Raw genomic sequence first — 19,976 nt, 5'->3', positions numbered from 1 at the left:
GGCACACAAAGAGAGGCTCAGGCAAAGACAGACTTCATTACTGTCTGCAGCTCTGGGATGGTGTAGAGAAGAGAGAGGGACAAGCTCTCATGGGAGATGCTCAGTGATAGGAAAAGAGTCAACAACCCAAGTTAGAAGATAAGAAAATCCAATTAGGAAGCCTTTTCCCCATGAAGGTGGTCAAACAGTGGAACAGGGGTCTGGGTTAGGGAATCTCCACCTTTGGAGATACCTGAAACTCTCCTGACAAAAACCCTGGGTAACCTCAGACCAAACCTCAAAGCTAGTCCTTCCAGTCTTGTTTACTCTGATTCTATCATCATATATGTCAGGAATGATTCCCCTTGTGGATGGGAAGGTGTAGATACAAAAATGCTGCTAGCAAGGATTTTCTTGCTATTTTCTAAGCGCGTGAGAGACTTTTCTCGTTCACAGAAGAGGTAGCAGAGTTATGTAAACAACCAAACACCTGCAGCCTTGAAAAGTCTTGTTTATGGTATAGTAGGAAAATATTTTGACAATGGATGTTTTAGGATTTTAGCCAATCACCCCCAAGGGGTGGCTGATTGTTGTCCAATTAGACTATGAAGAAAAAAGTCTATAGAAGAGTTTGTAAAATAATTAAATAAATCAATCTTGCTGCACAATTCCTGCCTGCTGAATCTTCTCTCCTCCTCCCTATGGCTGCAGGACACGGTAATATACCCTAGGGTTGCCGTAAGAGGGAGGCCCTGGCACAGGTTGCCCACAGAAGCTGTGGCTGCCCCATCCCTGGAAGTGTTCTAGGCCAGGTTGGACAGGACTTGAAACAACCTGGTCTAGTGGAAGGTGTCTCTGCCTATGGCATGGGGGTAGAATGAGATAAACTTTAAGGTCCCTTCCAACCCAAACCATTCTATGATTCCATGTCTTTGTTCTCACACTCTCCAGTAGCAGGGATTACAGTCTCTTTGGATCATCTCCTCTAATATTCCCTACTCCTACAGTTCCGATTTTTTCCTAAAATACCCCAACTGCACACTTTCTGTGTGGCCATGCATTTCTTCTCACCACGTGGTGGATGTGTAGAAATGAGACCTTTCCTGTTCTCTTTCCATCTTATTAATGTTTTGCAGGAGATGCATCTCTTTTTTTATAGCAGTACCTCTGACTCTGGCATCACCTGTGCTGGGGAACCTCTCAGCTCCTCTCCCACCCCTCAACCCCCCACAGAGCCACTTCATATTTCCCCTTTGGGACACAGCAGTGACTGTTTTACCTTCATCTTATTAGAAAACTAGCTTCAAATTCCAGCTGAGATCCATTGGATGAAGAGAGCTGTATCTGTTTTTATAAGGTATCAGCTCCATCAAGGGTGGAAGCAGAAGAGTTGCTGTCCATGTTCTAGATGGGCACAGACCAGTCCCAGGCCAAATTCACACCTCATGACAACAGCTTATTAACCAGCAGGTCAAGAGCTAAAGTAGTAACCCCACTGTGTTGCAACCTTCATTAGACATGGAAAGATTAGGAGATAACATCCCACTCCTGGAGGTAATTGGGATATCTCAAGTCTTATCTGCTTGTGGCATTTATCAGGGTGATCCCACAGTGATTGGGTAAGATGCTGTGCAGATTTTTCTCATGCTCTTTAGAAAGTGGAACAAGATTAAACAGTTTAATGTTCCAAAAACACGCTCAAGAAATGTGCTTAGCCATAGGACTGTGGATTCATCTGCTGCAATTTAATGAACTCCCCTTGAGAGCAGCACCAAAACCCTGTTCAGGAGCTATGCAGGGCAGGGGCCTCCGCCTCCAATCTCAGGCAGGAAGGGGTAGGATAGGACAAGGAGGGATAAGGCACCACTGCAGTGGGCTGAAAATACCATTGGCTCCAAAAACATTTTAGCATAACTTGCAAACTTGAATTTTATCTGTAAACGTTTTCAGCCTGATACCACTGGGAATCCTGATTTTTCTGAGACTTACCAACCGGAAATCCCTGAGCTGGAAGGTTTAGCTGTAATGAACTTATTGTATATTCAAGCGCTGAACGTCAATTTGGATTACAATGTCAAAAATAAGCACTGAGAGAATGCAGCTGGACCCTGGGGTCACCTGTCAGGAACTCCAGAGTGAAACTGGCCAGATATAGACCAGCACAACCTTGATTTATATTTTTCCCTGTGCAAGTATAACAGCTAAGACTGAACAAACTTACTACATCTTGGAGATGAGCCCCCTCATCCTCTCCCCAGCACCTTTCCTACTTTGCACAGGATTTCCTTGGCTGGGGAGGTTTCATTAAAGGCTGTCCAAAGAGTTCTGGACTGGTCAGATGTGTTGGGAGGCTAAATCCCTCTATTAGTATGCATCTAAATCACAGCCACTTGTGTCATTCTGGGAGCCTAAAGTTCCAGGCACAATCATTATTCCCATCCTCCCAGACACAGGTGAAGACAAGATCCCACTCCTTGTACTAAAGGCTCACAAGAATTAATCCAGAGCATGGGATGCCAGAGGAGAGGTGCACAGGGGCAAGAGGGATAACATGCCTTCCTTTCCAGGCATGTGGCCACAATGCTGCCCCTGTTCAAGGGCTGCTGACAGTTTGTGCCTGGGATTTCATCCACACCCCTGCATCAGCCTGGATTCAGACAGAAGCAGGGAGGCTGGACTGGAAAGCTGGGGAGTTCTATTCATTTCTTATGCTCCATCCTAAGCACTCTGGGGTGAGAGTTGATTCTCTTCTGCCACTCGTTGCTCACTGCACCCACAGAGTAGCACCCATGGGGTATGCTGTGCAGGCAGCACAGGCTCACATCCACAGAGGGGTAACACCATCATTCAGGGATAGGAAAAGGTATCCTACCAAGGGGATGCTCAGTGGAAGCTGAAATCCCAGGTATAAGTCACATGCTGGATCTTAAAATAATTTCAATCTAGATGAGAAGAATCCAATGCAAATCATAGGATATCCTGAGCTGGAAGGGGCCCACAAGGATAATCAAGTCCAACCAAGTGCCTGAGAGCATTGTCCAAATACACACCATCTCTAAATAAATGGTTGTGTTGAAGTTTCTATTCAGTAGGTGCTAATGTTATTATTCTTGATGTTCTCCCTAGTTAATGTCACATTCCCTGAGGTTTCCTCCAAAATTCTTCTCACAAAGACTCTACAACATTTTATAATTAGCTGGATGGAGAAAATACTTTAAGAAAAGGAAGGTGAAGTTTGGTTCCTCCAACTGAAGGTCATGGAACTGAAGTCTTTAAAAAAACTTAAATAAAATAAATATAAATCTTTTTTTATTCATATCTCTACCCCATAGTTCTCTAACCTGTTTATGGTGAATCTGGGGAAAAGATCAGACCTTTATTTGCTTTGAGAGAGCGCTGAACTTCTTCTCCCTTGCACATCCACACATGCACATATGGCAGACCATGCCCCTGCACCCCCATGGATTACCAAGATCAGGAATGGCGTTTGCAGGGCACTTGCAGCCTCTTTTCTTCCCTGCAAACACTCAGCCACATGAGGAGCTGGTCATCTCCATCCTTTGTCCACTCCTCCTTCTAGCTTCCAATCACTGGGAACAGCTCAGGCTGGAAGCATTTGCCCTAGTCAAATAATTAAGAATCACCCTTGGAGACTTCATGCTCTTCCTCCTCTCCTCTGTTCCAGTGACTGCTTTTATGATTTGGATTCCAGAGCCTCTAAGTGCTTTACTTTCACTAACTACACTAGCACTAAAGTGAGGGATATTAAGTAAAACTAAAGCCACACCTGTTTCACAGTGGTTTTGTCAGGAAAGAAGACAGTTCAGAGAATCATTTAGGTTGGAAAAGATCACTAACATGATTGACTTCAACCATTCCCCCAGCACTGCAAAACCCACCACAAAACCTTGTCCCCAAATGCCATATCCACAGAGCTGTTAAATCTTTTGAGGGATGGGGACTCCACCACTGCCCTGGGCAGCCTGTTCTGGGACTGGACAGGCTTGTAGTGAAAATGATGAAAAGTTTTGGGACTCAATTGTTTTGGCAGGTAGGGAAGGGTCAATGGTGTCTGTTTTGCTTGTTTATCTTACGCTGAAAATCACAGCTGAGGCACAGTTTTCAAGATGCTTAGCCAAAGGGGGTGAAAAATGTTCTTCTACTCCACTGCCCCCCAGCTTGACAAACTCTGCTCAAGGCAGCAACACTTTTCATTAAGGCTGGAAGCTCTGCTGCACAGAGCGAGCCCACGCACTCCTGTACCTGATATCTGTCTAACATGAGGGAGGTATAAAGCTTCCCTCTTTGGCCCTTTAAGTCCCCAGCAAAGCTGACAGCATCTTGGAATTCTCACCCAGAATAAATCCTACCCCAATTCAGCAAGTCTCCTCCATGGACAATAGGGTAGCCAAACAACTGCTTTTTGTTGTCACACTATGCATTATTGAACAAAGTTATCATTATAAAAACAATCCCAAGCCAAGCCAGCCAGGGCCCTCCACTTACTTCAGCACGAGAACATTTCCTGCTAACTCAGGGGAAAAGGTTATTAAAGGCACACTTGGAGGCAAAGGTAGAGTGCTGCCACAGGTTGTGGACCTGCACTTGCCTTTTATCAGTGTTCAAAGTCCAAGAAAGTTGATCTGTGAAAGGAGAGGTCCACCTGGTCGATGAGGAATATGAAAGCCAAAGGTGAGATGTTAAAACGAAATTAGGTAGATGGTAAAAACGTGCAGCAGGAACGTTGTTGAATGTGCTTAAACTTACCAGGGAATTAAATAAGATGCTGCAGTTTCAAGAGTTTTTAGCTGCCCAAGTCAATACTCTTGAACAGACATAAAATCACAGAATCATGAAGGTTGGAAGAGCTCTCTATGATCAAGTCCAACTGTTCCTCCAGTATTGCCAAGCCCCCCACTAACCCATGTCCCCAAGTGCCACATCTACACATCTGTAAAACCCCTCCAGGAATGGGGACTCCACCACTGCCCTGGGCAGCCTGTGCTGGGGCTGGACAATACTTCTGGGAAAAAAAATTTCCCTGCTATCCAATGTAAACCTCCTGTGGCACATCTTGTTTTCTCTTGTCCTATCACTTGTTCCCTGGGAGAAGAGACCAACACCCACAAAGCACAAAGGGACATGTGACAGACATCAGTAGGTGGAGAAGCCATACAGAATCCATAGGGCACTTGCCTTCAAGGCCATCTGAAAAATATGTGACGTTATCAACCTCTTTCCAAAACAAGTAATTTTTTTGTGGTTACAAATGTAACAGAGAAGCAGAAAATAGGGAATGTTTTTAGAGAATTCCAGGTAACTTTCAGCCTGCCAAGAGGTATGGGAAATTATAAGATAGAATTGGGTTGTGAGCTGTAAAACCTGCCTGCAGAGGCACATGGCAGCACAAAGGAGCACATGGTGGCACACAGAGAAGCTTGTGTTCACCAGACCCTGGGGGGAGGAGGTGTCACACAGCAGACCCCAACAGAGAGGAGCCTGCCGGGAGCTGACAGACGGGTGAACAGCGAGTGATCACCTCATAGAAGGACATTGAGAAAGTGTGTTGCTGATGTGGCGACACGGTACAGGTCACGCCATATAAGGAAATACTGTGCCTTAGAAAAGTGTATAAAACCAGATCATTCCTTTGAATAAGTGATTCAGATTCCTTGCCGGTCTGGGCCCGTGATTCAATTGCTGACAAACAGGGGTTTAAAGAAGGTGTTCGCAGACTGCAGGAAACCACCATACAATTGCTTTCGTCCTTCTCTTGCACAGGAACTGAAGGTGTCCTGCCTGAGCACACAATATAACTTGTGCTGGAGGAGGAACAGCCCATCAGCAAGGAAGAGTAGTGTTTCTGCTCTTCAGGTCAAGTATCTTGGAGCCAGCACAGTCCTGTGTTCCTGATCATCAGGAGAAGAGCATTTGTGCACTGCCCCAACTGCCCTTGCAGCCAGTGTGGCTTTACCTTTATTTGCCTCCAGAAAGGTGCTTTCTAATTCCATCACAGTGGTTGGAACGTCCATCTCACCACACACACTCCTCTGACAAAATGCCTATCCCATGGCAACCACAGCCAGGTCACAAGGAGGAACTCATAGCTCCTCTGTTAAGCTCAGCTTTAACACTCACCACTAGAACCTCATCTGTAGTGACCAGTGGAAAAAAAAAAAAACAGTGTTGGCACCAGCATTTTGGTTTTGAGGTGAAGGAACAGGTATCTGATGCTGTGCAGGTGTTGCAATACAGTAGGGAACATCTCTGCCTTCTGCCAAGGACTGAGGACTTCTGCCCAGAGAAGCTGTGGATACTTCATCACTTAAGTGTTCAAGGCCAGACTGGACAGGGCTTGAAGCAACCTGGTCCACTAGACCACTAGATACTAGAAGGTGTCCCTGCCCATGGCTGGGGGTAGAACTGGATGGTCTTTAAAGTCCCTTCCAATCTAAACCATACTGTAATTCCAATGTGCTTCTGGAGCAGAGTACAACCAGCAATTCCCATGGCAGAAGTTTTGACTCATCCAGGCCCAGAGATCTTCTAACACCAGGCATATCTGATTTCAGATCTCTCGAGGTCAGGTGTCAAGCTGTAGTCAGAAGCACAGTGGCTCATGTACAGGAACCCTCAGCATCTTCCAGAGGAGGCATCAAGACAAAGGAGAACTCCCTAGAAAGCAATGTAGACAGTAGTGAACTTGGTTTATTGACACTCTTTTCAGCATTAGTTTCAACATCTGTGAAAGAAAGGAGAAAGTCTGTGAGATTACCCCAAAGCTGAGATATTATCAAAACCTCCAGCAGATGCTTCATCTCACCTAAAGGAATTGTGCTCAGTCCCGCACAGGGCACAACTGAACCCGTAGAAAACAGACCAACAGAAGGGTCCTCTGTCTTTCTGCTGTGCACTCACATATCCAATTAAACCACTGAGGATGTATTGGGTTGCAGTGAAATTTCACCATCATTGCAAATTTGCAGGGAGAAGATTAATACAGGAAAATTATTTCCAAACCCAGGACCCCCATTCTGAGCAGAGCTACCCAGGTCAGATGAAACTACAGAAGACAACCCCAAACTCTGCCAAGAATTTCAGACCAACAACTGAAACCAGATTCCTGAAAGAAAAACCAGAAAAGCAAGGGCTGAAAAATAGACAGATGTTTTTCTGCAGCAGAGCTCCACCAAAGAAGGATGAGGAAGTCTGTGAAAGTCCTCCTTTGGAGACACCCTGTAAAGAAAAGGAGATTTTTTTTCCTAAAAAATGCCTTGCTTGTAGCATGTGCAGATCTCAGACGAAACTAGATGCACTTAGCATTGGCAGTATTGGCAGCAATCAACTGTCCAGCTAGATAGTGCCTTCCTGAAAGAGGAAGTCCAAAGATACTCACAAGCAGAACAGTCACCAAGAGATAGTGCTGGGATTCAGATCTGGGTAGGGATAGGGAACCCAATAATCCATCGTGATGTCTCCATCTTGCCACCTTTTGTATGAAACACGAAGAGAGAAACATCCCCCCAAGAGCAGGAGTTCCTCTGCCTGCCCTGTCCACAAGGTGCAATCCCCATACCCATGCGCCTGGCAGAAGCACCATGGCTGGGCTGGCAGGTTTTCTACCTGTACCAATGCTGCATGTTCAAGGTTTACAGCTTTTTGTGCAGCTTAATTGACTGAACTACCTTATTGCTGCATTTTAAAAATAAATACAGTTTGTATGAAATTTTGAGGCAGGAGGAGTGTTCTATGTACATCTGTTTATATAAGCATCAGTATTCTATGGCAGCTCAGGAGCTGCCAATCAGTTCTCATCCATGGTTTCAGTTAACACCTGAGACGAGACCATACAACCTGATTTGCAAACTTCTTTTTAATAGAGACATAAAAAACACAATACATAAAGCAGCTGGCCAGATGGACTCAAGAAGTCCAGGCTCAGCTCACAGTTCAAGCACCATCACCAAAAGATGCTGTGAGAGCTGGAGCAGCTCTGCCTTAAAAAAAAAAAAAAACAAGAGAAACAGTACTCTTCAGCCTGATGAAGGCTCTAGGGCGACCTTAGAGCCCCTGCCAGTGCCTAGAGGGGCTCCAAAAGAGCTGGAGAGGGACTTTGTTCAAAGGCCTGGAATGACAGGACATGGGGGAATGGCTTCTCACTGCCAGAGGTTAAGGTTAGATGGAATATTGGGGAAAAAATGCTTCCCTGTGAGGGTGGTGGGGCCCTGGCACAGGTTGCCCAGGAAAGCTGGGGCTGCCCCATCCCTGGAAGTGTTCAAGACCAGGCTGGATGGGGCTCTGAGCAACCAGGTCTAGTGGAAGGTGTCCTGCCCATGGCAGGAGGTGGAACTGGATGATGTTGAAGGTCCCGTAGAAGCCTATTCTAGGATTCTATTAAAAGCAACCTAGTAAAGCAAGATTGAAGAGTCCTGCAGATTAAATGTTGAGCCAGTCAATGCAATACATTCACCACTAAACTAAGCAGCAGCAGAGCTGACCTGACATCTCACAATTATTTAGGGCAAAAAAGCTTTCATACTGTTTAATGAAGAATTGTAAACCAATGTTGCATTCTACCATATACACAATAAAGTGATATTAAAGTAACAAGCAATTAAAAAATTTGATTAGATAATGGTTTTTCTCTTGGAAAATACTTTTCTACCTGGGATTAAGAACAGCTTGCCTGTAGACTGGAGACTCTGGCTGCCCAGAGATACCAGCTAAACCTGATCATTTCAGAGCAGACAGAGCACATGCAAACACTTCCACCTGAACAAGATCAAAATCCAGAAAGCAAGGAGACATACCCTCTCTGGCCATTTGAAAGGTGACAGAATGAGGCACAGAGGGGTTCAAAGTTTATCTAGATTAAGTCCACTCTTCCAGCAGCACTTCCATCTTATTCTTTCCATTCCTAACTCTTCACTTTCACGCAACTGTATTTCAGTAAAGTAAAATTTCTCTCCTGTATCTTCCCACTTCAGCTCCTGGACTATACAGATGATGTCTTGGGTTTTTACTCTCTGCTGATAGACAGACTGGGTGGGAGAAAAAAAAAAAAAAAACCAACCCAAAATTCCTGATGATGCCTGGGGAGTCCCTGTAGCTCGTCACACTTCACCGCTTCCCACCAGAGACTCACGAGTCATGGACAGACTCCTGCCAAGACTCATGCAGCAGACTCTTGTTCAAGGTGCACATCAGCATTTTGGGCAGACATATGTTGATTATTAGCTGGGATCACAGGTGCTGGACAAGTAGCAATGCTTCCCTGATGAAGGAACACAGTATTTTCACTATCCATAAATGTCTACAAATCCAGCTTAATCCCAGCCCCAACATAGGCTGGAGCTATTTTTCTAGCTGCATGCCATCTTTTTGAGAGAAGCATGAAAAAGAACTGTAGCACAAGCTCTTCTGAAACAGGATTTGGAGCCAGCAAGGCAGTCAGTTCTTCAGGCAAATCCTCTTGCCCAACCATTCACATTTGGAGCAATATTGATTTGATGAACAATAAGCCAAGGAGTTTTGGGGCTGGGCAGGGCACTGTGGTTTAAACCAGGCTTGTAAAGAAAACAAAAACAAAGGAGCCATTAAAGAAGACACAAGTTAAGAGATATGAATCAGTTTTATTTTATAAATAGAGATGAGCTTTCCTGAAATTGCCAACATAGCTTTAATGTGCCATTTACTATGGGATATTCTGGTCTCGCTTATTTTAAATACCTGGTCAAGCAAGGATAAGCCAGTGCTGTTGTGCTTGCTATAAAAATATAGTGGGATCTGATCTTCCAAAACTAATATGCTCCAAAATCTTAAGGATTTCTAATGAGGGGTAAAGATTGTAATGAAATGCTTTCTCCATTTGAAGACAGTTGCACACATTTAAGAGTCACACCTTTGCAGGAACTGAAAGGCTCTTGAAAACTGAAAGCACACTGTGATTCATCATCTCACCCTCAAACCTACTGCTTGTTTCTCTTTCACGACACTATTTCCAAAGTAATTTACAGGGGGTGAAAAAAATAAGCACCAAAAGGAGAAAGCTGTGACATGGCTGCAGTCTGTACAACCCCTGCCCTCACAGCCATAAGGAGCTGGTCAATGCTTCATCAGCCCTGTGATGCTGTCCCACCTCACACCACCTGCTACATGGAAAGTGGTAGAAGTGGAAGAAAAACACAGGGATAATCTAAGGCTAACTAAAGATACATCCATAGAAAGCCCTTCTGAGCAGCTTTGTGCAACAAATGCAAAAATCAGCCGTGGTGCTTGACACATTAACAATTACAGGGCTTAAACAGGAACAGCAATACAGCATCGGGGAGGAGAACTAGACTTCATTTGGTTTGTACAACCTGAGAAATAAACAACTAATGAAAAAAAAGAAGTCCCATTCCCATTGATGCTGTACAAACCTAATTTCACATGTTGCTTAATTGCACTGAGATGCTCCATGTTCAGCTATGAAACATAGTGGCTTCACAACTACTCTTTGGGTTGCTTTGAAAAGTCACCATCACACACAAGCTAATGCCTTTCTGTTACACAGGAACATAAATGTGCATACGAACAGGTCTGTGCTGCCTCAAGCTTACCAGATCCCATCCCACAGGGTGCAAAACTGACCTAGTTACTAAATTTCACCTGAAATTATACTGGTATCAGAAGATGGTACAGGCCCAGGACAGAATATCTTAATGCTCATCACTACTAAGTGCTGTGCTTTCAGGTGTTTATTTCTCCCTCTCTAGGCCAAAGCACAGCAAGAGCTTCCTACCTATTCCTTTCCAAAGATGTTGGCTTAAGCTGTTGCAGCACTTCCTTTGGGGAAGTTTTCATGAGGTTGGAACAGAGGAGCTAATTCTAGGGAGAAGATACTCATGGATGTGTCCAACTTTGCACCTGAAATCATGTTCAGTGTTTCAAAATCAAGGTCTCCGAGTGCTCCCATCTACCACATCATCCTGGGACAGACCAAAGCCAACAAATTGCTGTAGAGAGGCTTGATCCAATGACTCAACTACAGACACAACCATTAAAAGCTAACAGAAGTAATGTGAATATAGTTTTAATACAATCATTAAGGTGTTACCTGGCGAAATGCATATTCTAGAGCAATGCTATTATGTATACTGGTTCTTACAAACACATCTTGTTTTGATAACAGAAAGCTGAGGTTATACATATCCACATTTTTAAAAAGTTTGTTTCAGCTAGCCTTACAGTGAAGTTAGGAAAAGACTAGGTTGTTGGTTCAAAAGAAAATAAACGAAAAATAAACGAGGGAGAGGAAAAAAAAGCCAGGCATGATGAAGTATTTTTATTCTGCTATATATTTTTATATTTCAGAGCTCACAGCTGAGCCCAGATTCTTGGGTATACAATATAGAAAGCAAGAGCAATGAAATCCAAACTGAAACACATACCAGGAATCACAAAGCAGGCTGCAAATTGCTTTCCCATTAGTGCAGCTGAACACATGTGACCCAACAGCAAACTGCACCTCCAGCAGACCACTGGAAATTTCTTCCCTCCAAAGTATAGATGGTTTAAAAAAAAAATATTAATTCAGATGAATAATGTTAAGTGCCTCCTTTTTACAGAGGGTGGAGCAATTCCACACATTCACCTAATTCCAAAGTGCTTCATTCCCAGTTTGGGTTTTCTGGAAGATGTCTGAAGTGTCTCATGAGACGCTGTCCCCACTGCATACCTTGGAGGGCAGCAGCTGAACCCCACGTTGGTACTGGGTTCATTAAGTTTCTACTAATGAGATCTGTGCCCAACCTCAGTGGGGAACAGTCAGGCTGGAATTATTATACAGAACCTTAGAGGTGATTTACTCCTCAAAGTTTCCACTGGCAGGAAGAGCAAGTATGGAGGAAAGGAGGAGTGGAAAAACCCCCAAATGTCATTTCTGATTAACCAGGTGCAAGGAAACTGCAGATATCACACAGGTGCTCATTCTCCAGCAACTTCACACCACCAACTGAAGCCTCTTCAGTGCAAAGTAGAACTTCAAAGGCTACAGAGCACAGCCAAAACAAAAACCAAAAAGTTGTCCAATTGTAACAAATTCATGGTATTTCTCTAATACTGACTACATTGCTCAAGCAAACACAGGAGTATGCAGGAGAATGGAAAGACATCTTATCAAAAGAGTATTTTAAATTTAAGGTTTTTTCTTCTGAAAAGATTAAAATAAATTTAACTCTAAATAATAATTAAGAATTTAACAAATATTCATAGAAGGGGCTGATCAGCACTAGAAGTTGTTTTCAGGAAAGCCTTTATAAACAGATTCCAATGCCAAAGGAAAAAAAACCCCACAAAACATCCAACAGATTATAAATACCAGACATAAAAAGACTTGAAGAAGAATGAAAATTTACCTGGGCTGTGAATACACCATAATCCTGTGTTACTGTGCTCAAGTCCATTTGTCTAACACCATAGGAACAGCTTAAGCTTTTTTATTTTGATAATTAATATAAAGAATAAGTGCAATTTTATTTCTATTCCAGATCACTGATTTCACCTCAATGTCTGCTATCAAATCCCTGTCCGAGCTCACTTGTCCGAACTTTTACGAGGTCTGCGGAAGCTGGACATGTTCTCATTCAGTGCATAGATCCTTCGAGAGAACTCCTCAAACTCCCCCAGGACTTGCTCATCACACTCCACTGCTACAGCATGCTCCACCGGGATGGAGTTAAAGTCTTCCAGCTGATCTCCTGCGCTGAACCCCGTTGCTTCCATACCCATGATCTCCTCTGCCTGCTCCACAGTGCAGCAAAGGACGGGGTTGAGTGCAGGCTGAAACTCACAGGGCTGCTCATTGCTCATGGTGTCAGAACACTCACCAGGCAGAAACGCCCCATTTATTGCACTAGAACATTGTAAGAATGATTCCTGCCCATCTTGGATATTGTTTAGGCTCCCATTTTCTCCGTTTAAACTACTGCACAAGTCCTGGCCTTTCTTGGTATTTCTTTTGGAGGAATCCATAGAGGTGTCCAAGGAAGAACATATGGGTCCAGGTTTTTTATCCAGCTCTCCAACAAGGGCTGTGACAGCAACAGGCTGTGTTAAAGCAGAGTCGTAACTAGGAGGAGGAGTTTTGTACTGTAGTCTCTCGTTTCCTGTGCTGGCTCGTTTTCGGAGTCCTTTATCTGGAGAAGGAAGCCCACTGGAAAAGCCAATATCCAATCTGCCAAAGCTAGAGCTCTGTCTCTTTGGAACAGGAATTGCACTGGATGTATGGTGTCGATCGCTGTAACAGAAGGAGAGAATAGATCACACCCATCAGGCACGCTCATGAGCAATACAGATGTTTAATCAAAGGCTGAAGCAATTATTTATCACAACTCCAGGCTCCTTTTGGCCAACAACTTATATCCTAAAGTACTAAAACCCCAAATGTGTTTAGTGCCGTATGAACCACAGAAGACACCCCAGAGGACACCTGTACTGAAAACCAGTGAGGTTGTGTAGGAACACCTACACAGCTCTATGGTTTGGTGAGTCAATCACCCAAGAAACCATCACATTATGCTAATTTGTACTGTTAACACCATTTTAAAGGACCACTCTGCACTTTATGAAATATTATTGTTGACCATATATTTATGTATTTATGGCCTCTATTGGCTCATCATAAACTCTACAAAAGTGAGTAATAATGGCTGAATCCTCTATGAGTAAAGAATCCAACAGCGGACTTCCCTGACAACTGCACAAAGGAGAAAAACCACACCAACTTCACTACTTGCAGAGGGTTATTCTTGCCAGATCTTCTGCTTTTCTGTGCCAGTCATTCCAAAACTTTTTGGACAAATGTCAACCTCTGTTTCTTGAAGAACATGAACTAATCAAGACTAATTTACAAGTCTGACTTTACTGTTTAATACAGTTCCACAAGCCACTTTCACTGTCTCAAGCTCTATGATTTGGAAAATCAACTTTACGTCATCTTGGGTGTGTTATGAGAATTTTCCTTCATCAGCTCAATACTTATCCAAACATAATCACCCTATATGCAAATAGTATGTTGTACATTAACATAAGCAGCTGGTTCGTTCTCCTTCCAAATTAAAGAAAAAAAGTTAAAAAACAGCTATTATCAATCTGCTGAATATACAACTCTAAGATTCAACCACTGTCAGTATGAAACTCCTTCACGAACTCCATTTAAAAGAAACACCTTCTGCTCAAGGCCTGACACATTTTGGGATCTGTCTGGCAGGGGAAAATCTTGAAACAGCAGTTACAAGTAGTCCCTAGCTCGGATCCTTTTCCACATTACTTTTCTTGTTTTGCTCCCCTTTGTAAATAGAATAAAGTAGATTGCAACAAGTCCCTCTGTGAAGAATAAGCGTCCCCATGGGAAGGCAGTGAGTAGTACTACTGCTGTTGAATTTCCTTTCCCATATTAACTCCTCCCAGGCTGCCCCTAAATGCCTCTGTAGGGCTTCTGTCTCTTCCACAAAACCCTCAAATCACCTTAAGGAGAAGCTGTTTTTCAGAATACACATTTGCAGACAGTGAAGCAGAGAGGTAAGGTGTGGGGTATGCCCAGCCTCTGCCCTGGAGAGAAGCCTGCTGAGATAGGGAGATTGCACAACCTCGCAGCAGACTCCCCCTGGAAAAGGCAGCCACCTTTCAGTTACGGAGAGAGAGGACACAGACCCATGATCCTCTTGGAGATCCTATGCAGATCCTTTGTAACCCACTGGCTTTTACCCTCTCACACCCACCCCTGTACCCCTATAAAATCTAGCCCTCTGCCCCTGTGAGATTAGAAAGCTCGTCCCTAGCCTCCCTTTGCAGGGTGTAGGCTAATAAAGCTGCCTCATGCGGAACTGCTATACGGGCCTCTCGTCTCTCTCCTCCTGGTCTGGCCTGGAGACTGCCTCACAGAGCAAGAGCTGAAATCACTAGCTGAAAATCACTAAAGAGCTGTTAGCCTCTCTGCAAAGGCACTCCGGCGGCTGAGGGAAAACTACACAGGCTCCAAGAAGACGGTTCTTCGCGGGACCATCTCTCCAGACCGGTTACGGTTTCCTGGGTCTGAGCTACAGACCCCATACCAGCTACCACAGTAAGGGCCACACATGAAGGCAGCAGCAAAACCATCAACTTTCTTCTTAGATTTCAACAGCTGTTTCAGACTCCACAAAGCCTTAACAGCTTTGTCTTTCAACAAATCCCTACACCATCAACCACTTATATTTAGAATGAAGTAATATGACAAACACAAGAACCTGTGGCAGGACACTTGTGAACTTTACTCAGGCAATTTGCACTGCAGATATATTAGGGATGGTCTGTTCCCTCAGTTTAGTGCTTTCTGCCTTCATTCAGAAAATAAATAAATACTCTGTATTACTTATTTGATGAGACTCTGTTTATCTTATAGTTAAATGACAAGTTCTAGGAATTTACCCAAATTCCAAGATGCACAAATATTCACAAAGACTGATTTTCTAGACACTTCACTGTGTCAAAGGACATATCATCCCATTTTTATGTGAACTAATTGCTCAGGACAAGTGATAGCTAAGTACTACAGATCACTACTCAAATTATAGGACACTTTGCAAAGAAGCGGCTGGTGCATTTCAGTGCAAGAGACCTAAGGTTTTGCTGCCTTTCCTATTCTAGATAGACCCATGTTGCAGAGCTGAATATCTCTCTCCTATTTGGGCAGGACAGTGTATAACAGGATGATTTGCACATCTTGCCAAAGAGATGTGGCAAGATGCATGTCCCACCTTGAGCCACAGAAAGAAGGACAAGCAGTGGCTCTGTGTAACAGAACTGGACTTCCTTCTCCCCTCTTCTTTACAAAACTGGGTACAAAGCACAGGCTGGGACTAGTCTTTCTGCTAAGAGCAGCCTAAGCCTGATTCAAGCCTGGAGGAAAGGAGCCTTCAGGCAAGAGAGTTTTGAGCATTTTGCAGCTCTAGAATGAGCTGTATCTAATTTGTTTTTAAGTCTGGACCTATCTGACAAATCAGCTGCCCATTAGCATTTAAAATAGTGAGTATGCAAGAAGATGGGGTGGACACTATTCCCACAGGATCTTCTTTTCAAACTCAAGGGCCACTTATTGTAGATGTGTGGATGTGGCACTTAGGGACATAGGTCAGTGGTGACCTTGGCCTTGGGGAATGGTTGGTCTCAATGACCTTAGAGGTCTTGTCCAACCTTAATGATTCTATGATTGCCATCCTTTTCCAAAAGAAATGGGCCATTCCCCAAAACGGTCAGTGCTACACCCCCTACAACAGCAATGATAAAAATAATTCCACTTGGTTTCTATCAAGATGTCAGGAAATGGAAACATATTCCTGCTGAACTGGAACCAAGGGGGGCTGCAATCCAGAGAAACAATCCCCACATTTGAAATAGTAACTTAAAAAAAAAATTAAAAAATAATTAAAGAACACCCACCAACCAAACCAACCAACCAACCAAAAAAAACCAGCAAAAACCCCCAAGACTAGGTATAATACAAGATTTACTGGAAGGATAACTTTTTTTTTCTTCATGTGCAATGGATTCCAGATGCAGAGATGTATCATGTTAGTTGTTCTGCCAACAGTTTGTGTTCAGCTTCACCAAGAGACTTCCACAGCAACAGCAGAAACAGTCTCTATGGCAGCTACAGAAGTTATGGTACAGGACACTTGTATCCCTTGGAAAGTAAAAGAAGAATTTGACATCAAAGCATCAGATCTGTAACACCCTGTATAGCAGTGAGGGCTTCCCATCTCCCCTTCCAGGCAGAACGACTAAAAGGTTTATACGAAATTCTGCCACTTCTCTGGATTTTATTCAATCATTCACAGGTTAAAATAGGTATTTAAGAGGCTAAAATCTAATTCAGGAAGAATTTCAAGCTGTACCTTGTGGATTTAAGATGTGCGTTTGTCAAAATAGTGACAAGACTATCTACTCTTTACACAATATTTGAACGATAAAAACTCTTGCCTGGAACATAAGCAGTCAGAATTGCGCCCAGACAACTTACAAACACAGTGGCCTGAACAGCAGCCTATAGATGGGTATGGAGTAGATCCTCCTGTTGAATACATCACTTTGCAGCACAAGGTGCAAGACCTCACAAGAATAAGTGCCATCTCAGATGAGGAGGACACAGAGATAAAGAAGAGCAGAAAGCAGACCTAGGTTTAATCCCAGCTCCTGAAGTTGCAGGGGCACACTGTTTTGCAATTGGTAATTCTCCTGGTAATTCTAGGAGAGATCAAACCCAAGGCAGTCTCTTTGCCATCTTGAGTGAGTAATACCTCTTACCTGTTGTGCTGTGTTGGAAACTTGCTCAAATTAATTTATCTTAGATTGAACTCTTCAAAGGACAGAGACTCCAGTATGGCATAGGACTGCCTAATTGCCAAACCCCAAGTTACCTGCAGAATAGCTGAGGTCACTTGGCTTGTTCAGCCTGGAGGAGGTTGAGGATCTCCCCACAGTGTGCAGCTGCCACCCAAGGGGCAGCGGAGCAGAAGCTCCAATCTCTGCTCTCTATGACCAGGAACAGGACCCAAGGGAATGGCTGGAGCTGTGTCAGGGGAGATGTAGGTTGTTTATCAGGAAAAGGTTCTTCCCCCAGAGCGTGGTCGGGCACTAACCAGGCTCCCAAGGGCAGTGGTCACAGCCCCAAGGCTGCCAGAGCTCAATGAGTGTTTGGACAATGCTCTCAGACACAGGGTGGAATTGTTGGGGAGTCCTGTGAGGGCCAGGAGTTGGACTTGATGATCCCTGTGCGTCCCTTCAACTCAGGATATTCTGTGATTCTTCAGCAAGTGTTGATCAGCTCAATTTAGGCACAGTAGCAACTCTTCTATGAGGCAGAAGAAATTTAAGTGTCCGAGTAAACCAAAATGAAAACTGAGGTGTCTAATTAGCACAAGAAAAACAGCTTTAAAAATTGTTGCAGTGGGCATGTAAGTTTGAATTCCACCTCAGAAGAAACATTCCTAAATTCCTTTGTAAAACTAGACCTTACAGGAAAATGGGTGAGAAATTAATTAGTTTGCAGGACCAGGAGAGTTCTTTAAAAGGTTGTTACAACAAGGCTATGCAAGCTAACATGTTAGGTATGCCTGAACAATACCTCTTTAGTCCAGAAGCCAAAAAAATCTTCCCTTCCTTACTAAATTTAACTGGCAGAATGATCTTTCCAAGTGATCTAAACATAGCAGCAGTAAGTTGTTAATCTCTCTCATCTACAAAATAACTTCTCATAGGGCAGTAAAGCAGAAATTATCCCCATTTATTGTGCAAGTATTCAAACTAATGTATTAGAATAAAAAACACTTGCAGCCAGGTTCCTTGAATGACATGCGGTGAAATAGACCTTAAGACTTTAAAACCAGGTTTTAAGATGCTGGAGAAATAGGGAGCAGAGTTCAGAAACTGTCCATTGTTACCAATAAATATGAATAGGATGGGTCGAGCTTCCATCAGGAATAAATAAAGGGGTAACAGCCCAAATCTGAGAACAAAGGAATGAAGTCAGTAGTATGGTTTATCTGCTTATCAAATATTAACTGAGACATCTAGATAGAAGTAAATATGTATGAAGGACTTTGGAGATCAGCCATTCAAGAAGTAATTGCCTAGGCTCCTTCCACAGTCACTGGAGAAGGAAAATGAGAGAAGGGTGGTAATCCCTTATTGAGAGCCAGTGGGAAAGTCATCTTCCCTGGATGCCTCTTCTTAATCACAGGGGGCAACCTAGGCAACAAGCTCAGACTGAGTGACACGTGTCTACAAGGCAAACATGAGAAGATAAATAGCTCTCCATAGACTTTTAATTAGAGCAATGGTCATAGTCTTGCAGGCAAATAAAATAAACCCATAATGGCTCTGGGTATAGTGGGTTAAACTTACATCTTTTCCTGTGCCATCACCTCCCTCCAGGTGATAATGGAAGTCATACTGAGGTTTTAGTTCAAACGTAATGTTAAGAGAGAGGCACAGAGCTCAGAAATACAAGGTTGCTATTAATCCCTATGAAAACAAGGAACCGATGGAGGGTGTCTATTCCATTTCTGTTTTGAGGCTGTACTGTTACAAGAATTCACAGCATTCACATCAAGGCAAAGTCCAGAGAAAGAATCCCAGAATAGAATCCCAAAAGGGTCTGGGTTGAAACCAACTTTCAAAACCATCTAGTTCCAATCCCCCTGCCATGGGTAGGGACACCTTCCACTAGACCAGGTTGCTCCAAAGCCCCATCCAACCCGCCCTTGAACACTTCCAGGGATGGGACAGCCACAGCTTCTCTGGGCAGCCTGTGCCAGGGCATCCCCACCCTCACAGGGAAGTATTGCTTCCTAATTTCTAATCTAAACCCACCAGCTGTCAGTTTAAAGACATTGCCCCTTGTTCTTTGAGCTTCACAGCTCATGAAATTAATAAAAAATATATAAAAATATATAAAAAAGTAAGTAATATTAGAAAACGATCATCCAGTTACTCAGAAACTTTAGAGACTGTCAGGTATTGTCCCCAGTGAGAAGGATTTGGCTTGCAGGAGCACAGGCCTTTACTCTAAGGCACAGCCTTGAGCTGAATTACTTGGGTTGGGCTGATTCAGCTTCCAGCAACAATTTCTTGGTTGGTCTCCTGAGACAGCAAACAGGCATGGACGCCTGTCCAAAAAGAATGGCCTGTGACTTGTGGAGTATAAAAACTGATTTGATTAACTGTCATCAGGTCCTAATGACTTTTAGTCATCAGGTTGGATGACACTAGAACTGGTCACGCATATGGCTATGAACAGTTCCTGTCAGAAAGCAGGATTTTTAAATTAAAAAAAAAAAAGAGAAGCCTCAGGTTTATTGGACATTATAGATAGGAGAATGACATCATCACCAATTTCAATATTTCAATTGCATCCAAATCTCAAAAGCCAATTCTAACTATCTGACTTCAGCTCTAAGTTTTTCTGGCAGCAAAAT

General features: G+C 43.5%; 1 protein-coding gene and 1 long non-coding RNA gene across 7 annotated transcripts in view; one reads left to right on the top strand and one right to left on the bottom strand.

Moving 5' to 3' along the window:
- Positions 1–19,976, top strand: part of LOC121661245 — a 34,820-nt gene that overhangs the window by 11,019 nt on the left and 3,825 nt on the right. Inside the window, exon 3 of the long non-coding RNA XR_006014894.1 lies at positions 8,027–8,147. This is a non-coding gene — a long non-coding RNA (uncharacterized LOC121661245). The remainder of the gene's footprint in view (positions 1–8,026; positions 8,148–19,976) is intronic.
- Positions 11,301–19,976, bottom strand: part of UVRAG (UV radiation resistance associated) — a 99,228-nt gene continuing 90,552 nt past the window's right edge. For 5 of the 6 annotated variants that reach the window (XM_042021199.1, XM_042021202.1, XM_042021200.1 and 2 more), the window contains one exon: positions 11,301–13,258. In XM_042021199.1, the coding sequence (XP_041877133.1) occupies positions 12,556–13,258 (703 nt within the window). In that variant the 3' untranslated portion in view covers positions 11,301–12,555. The remainder of the gene's footprint in view (positions 13,259–19,976) is intronic. The other variant, XM_042021205.1, reaches the window with a different exon arrangement.

Source organism: Corvus kubaryi, unplaced genomic scaffold, assembly GCF_017639235.1.
Source record: "Corvus kubaryi isolate FWS band 111438036 unplaced genomic scaffold, C.kubaryi_AGA036_p1.0 37127, whole genome shotgun sequence".
Classification (NCBI taxonomy): domain Eukaryota; kingdom Metazoa; phylum Chordata; class Aves; order Passeriformes; family Corvidae; genus Corvus; species Corvus kubaryi.
The sequence above is the reverse complement of the archived record's forward strand: the minus strand, read 5'-3'. Positions and strand labels throughout refer to the sequence as shown.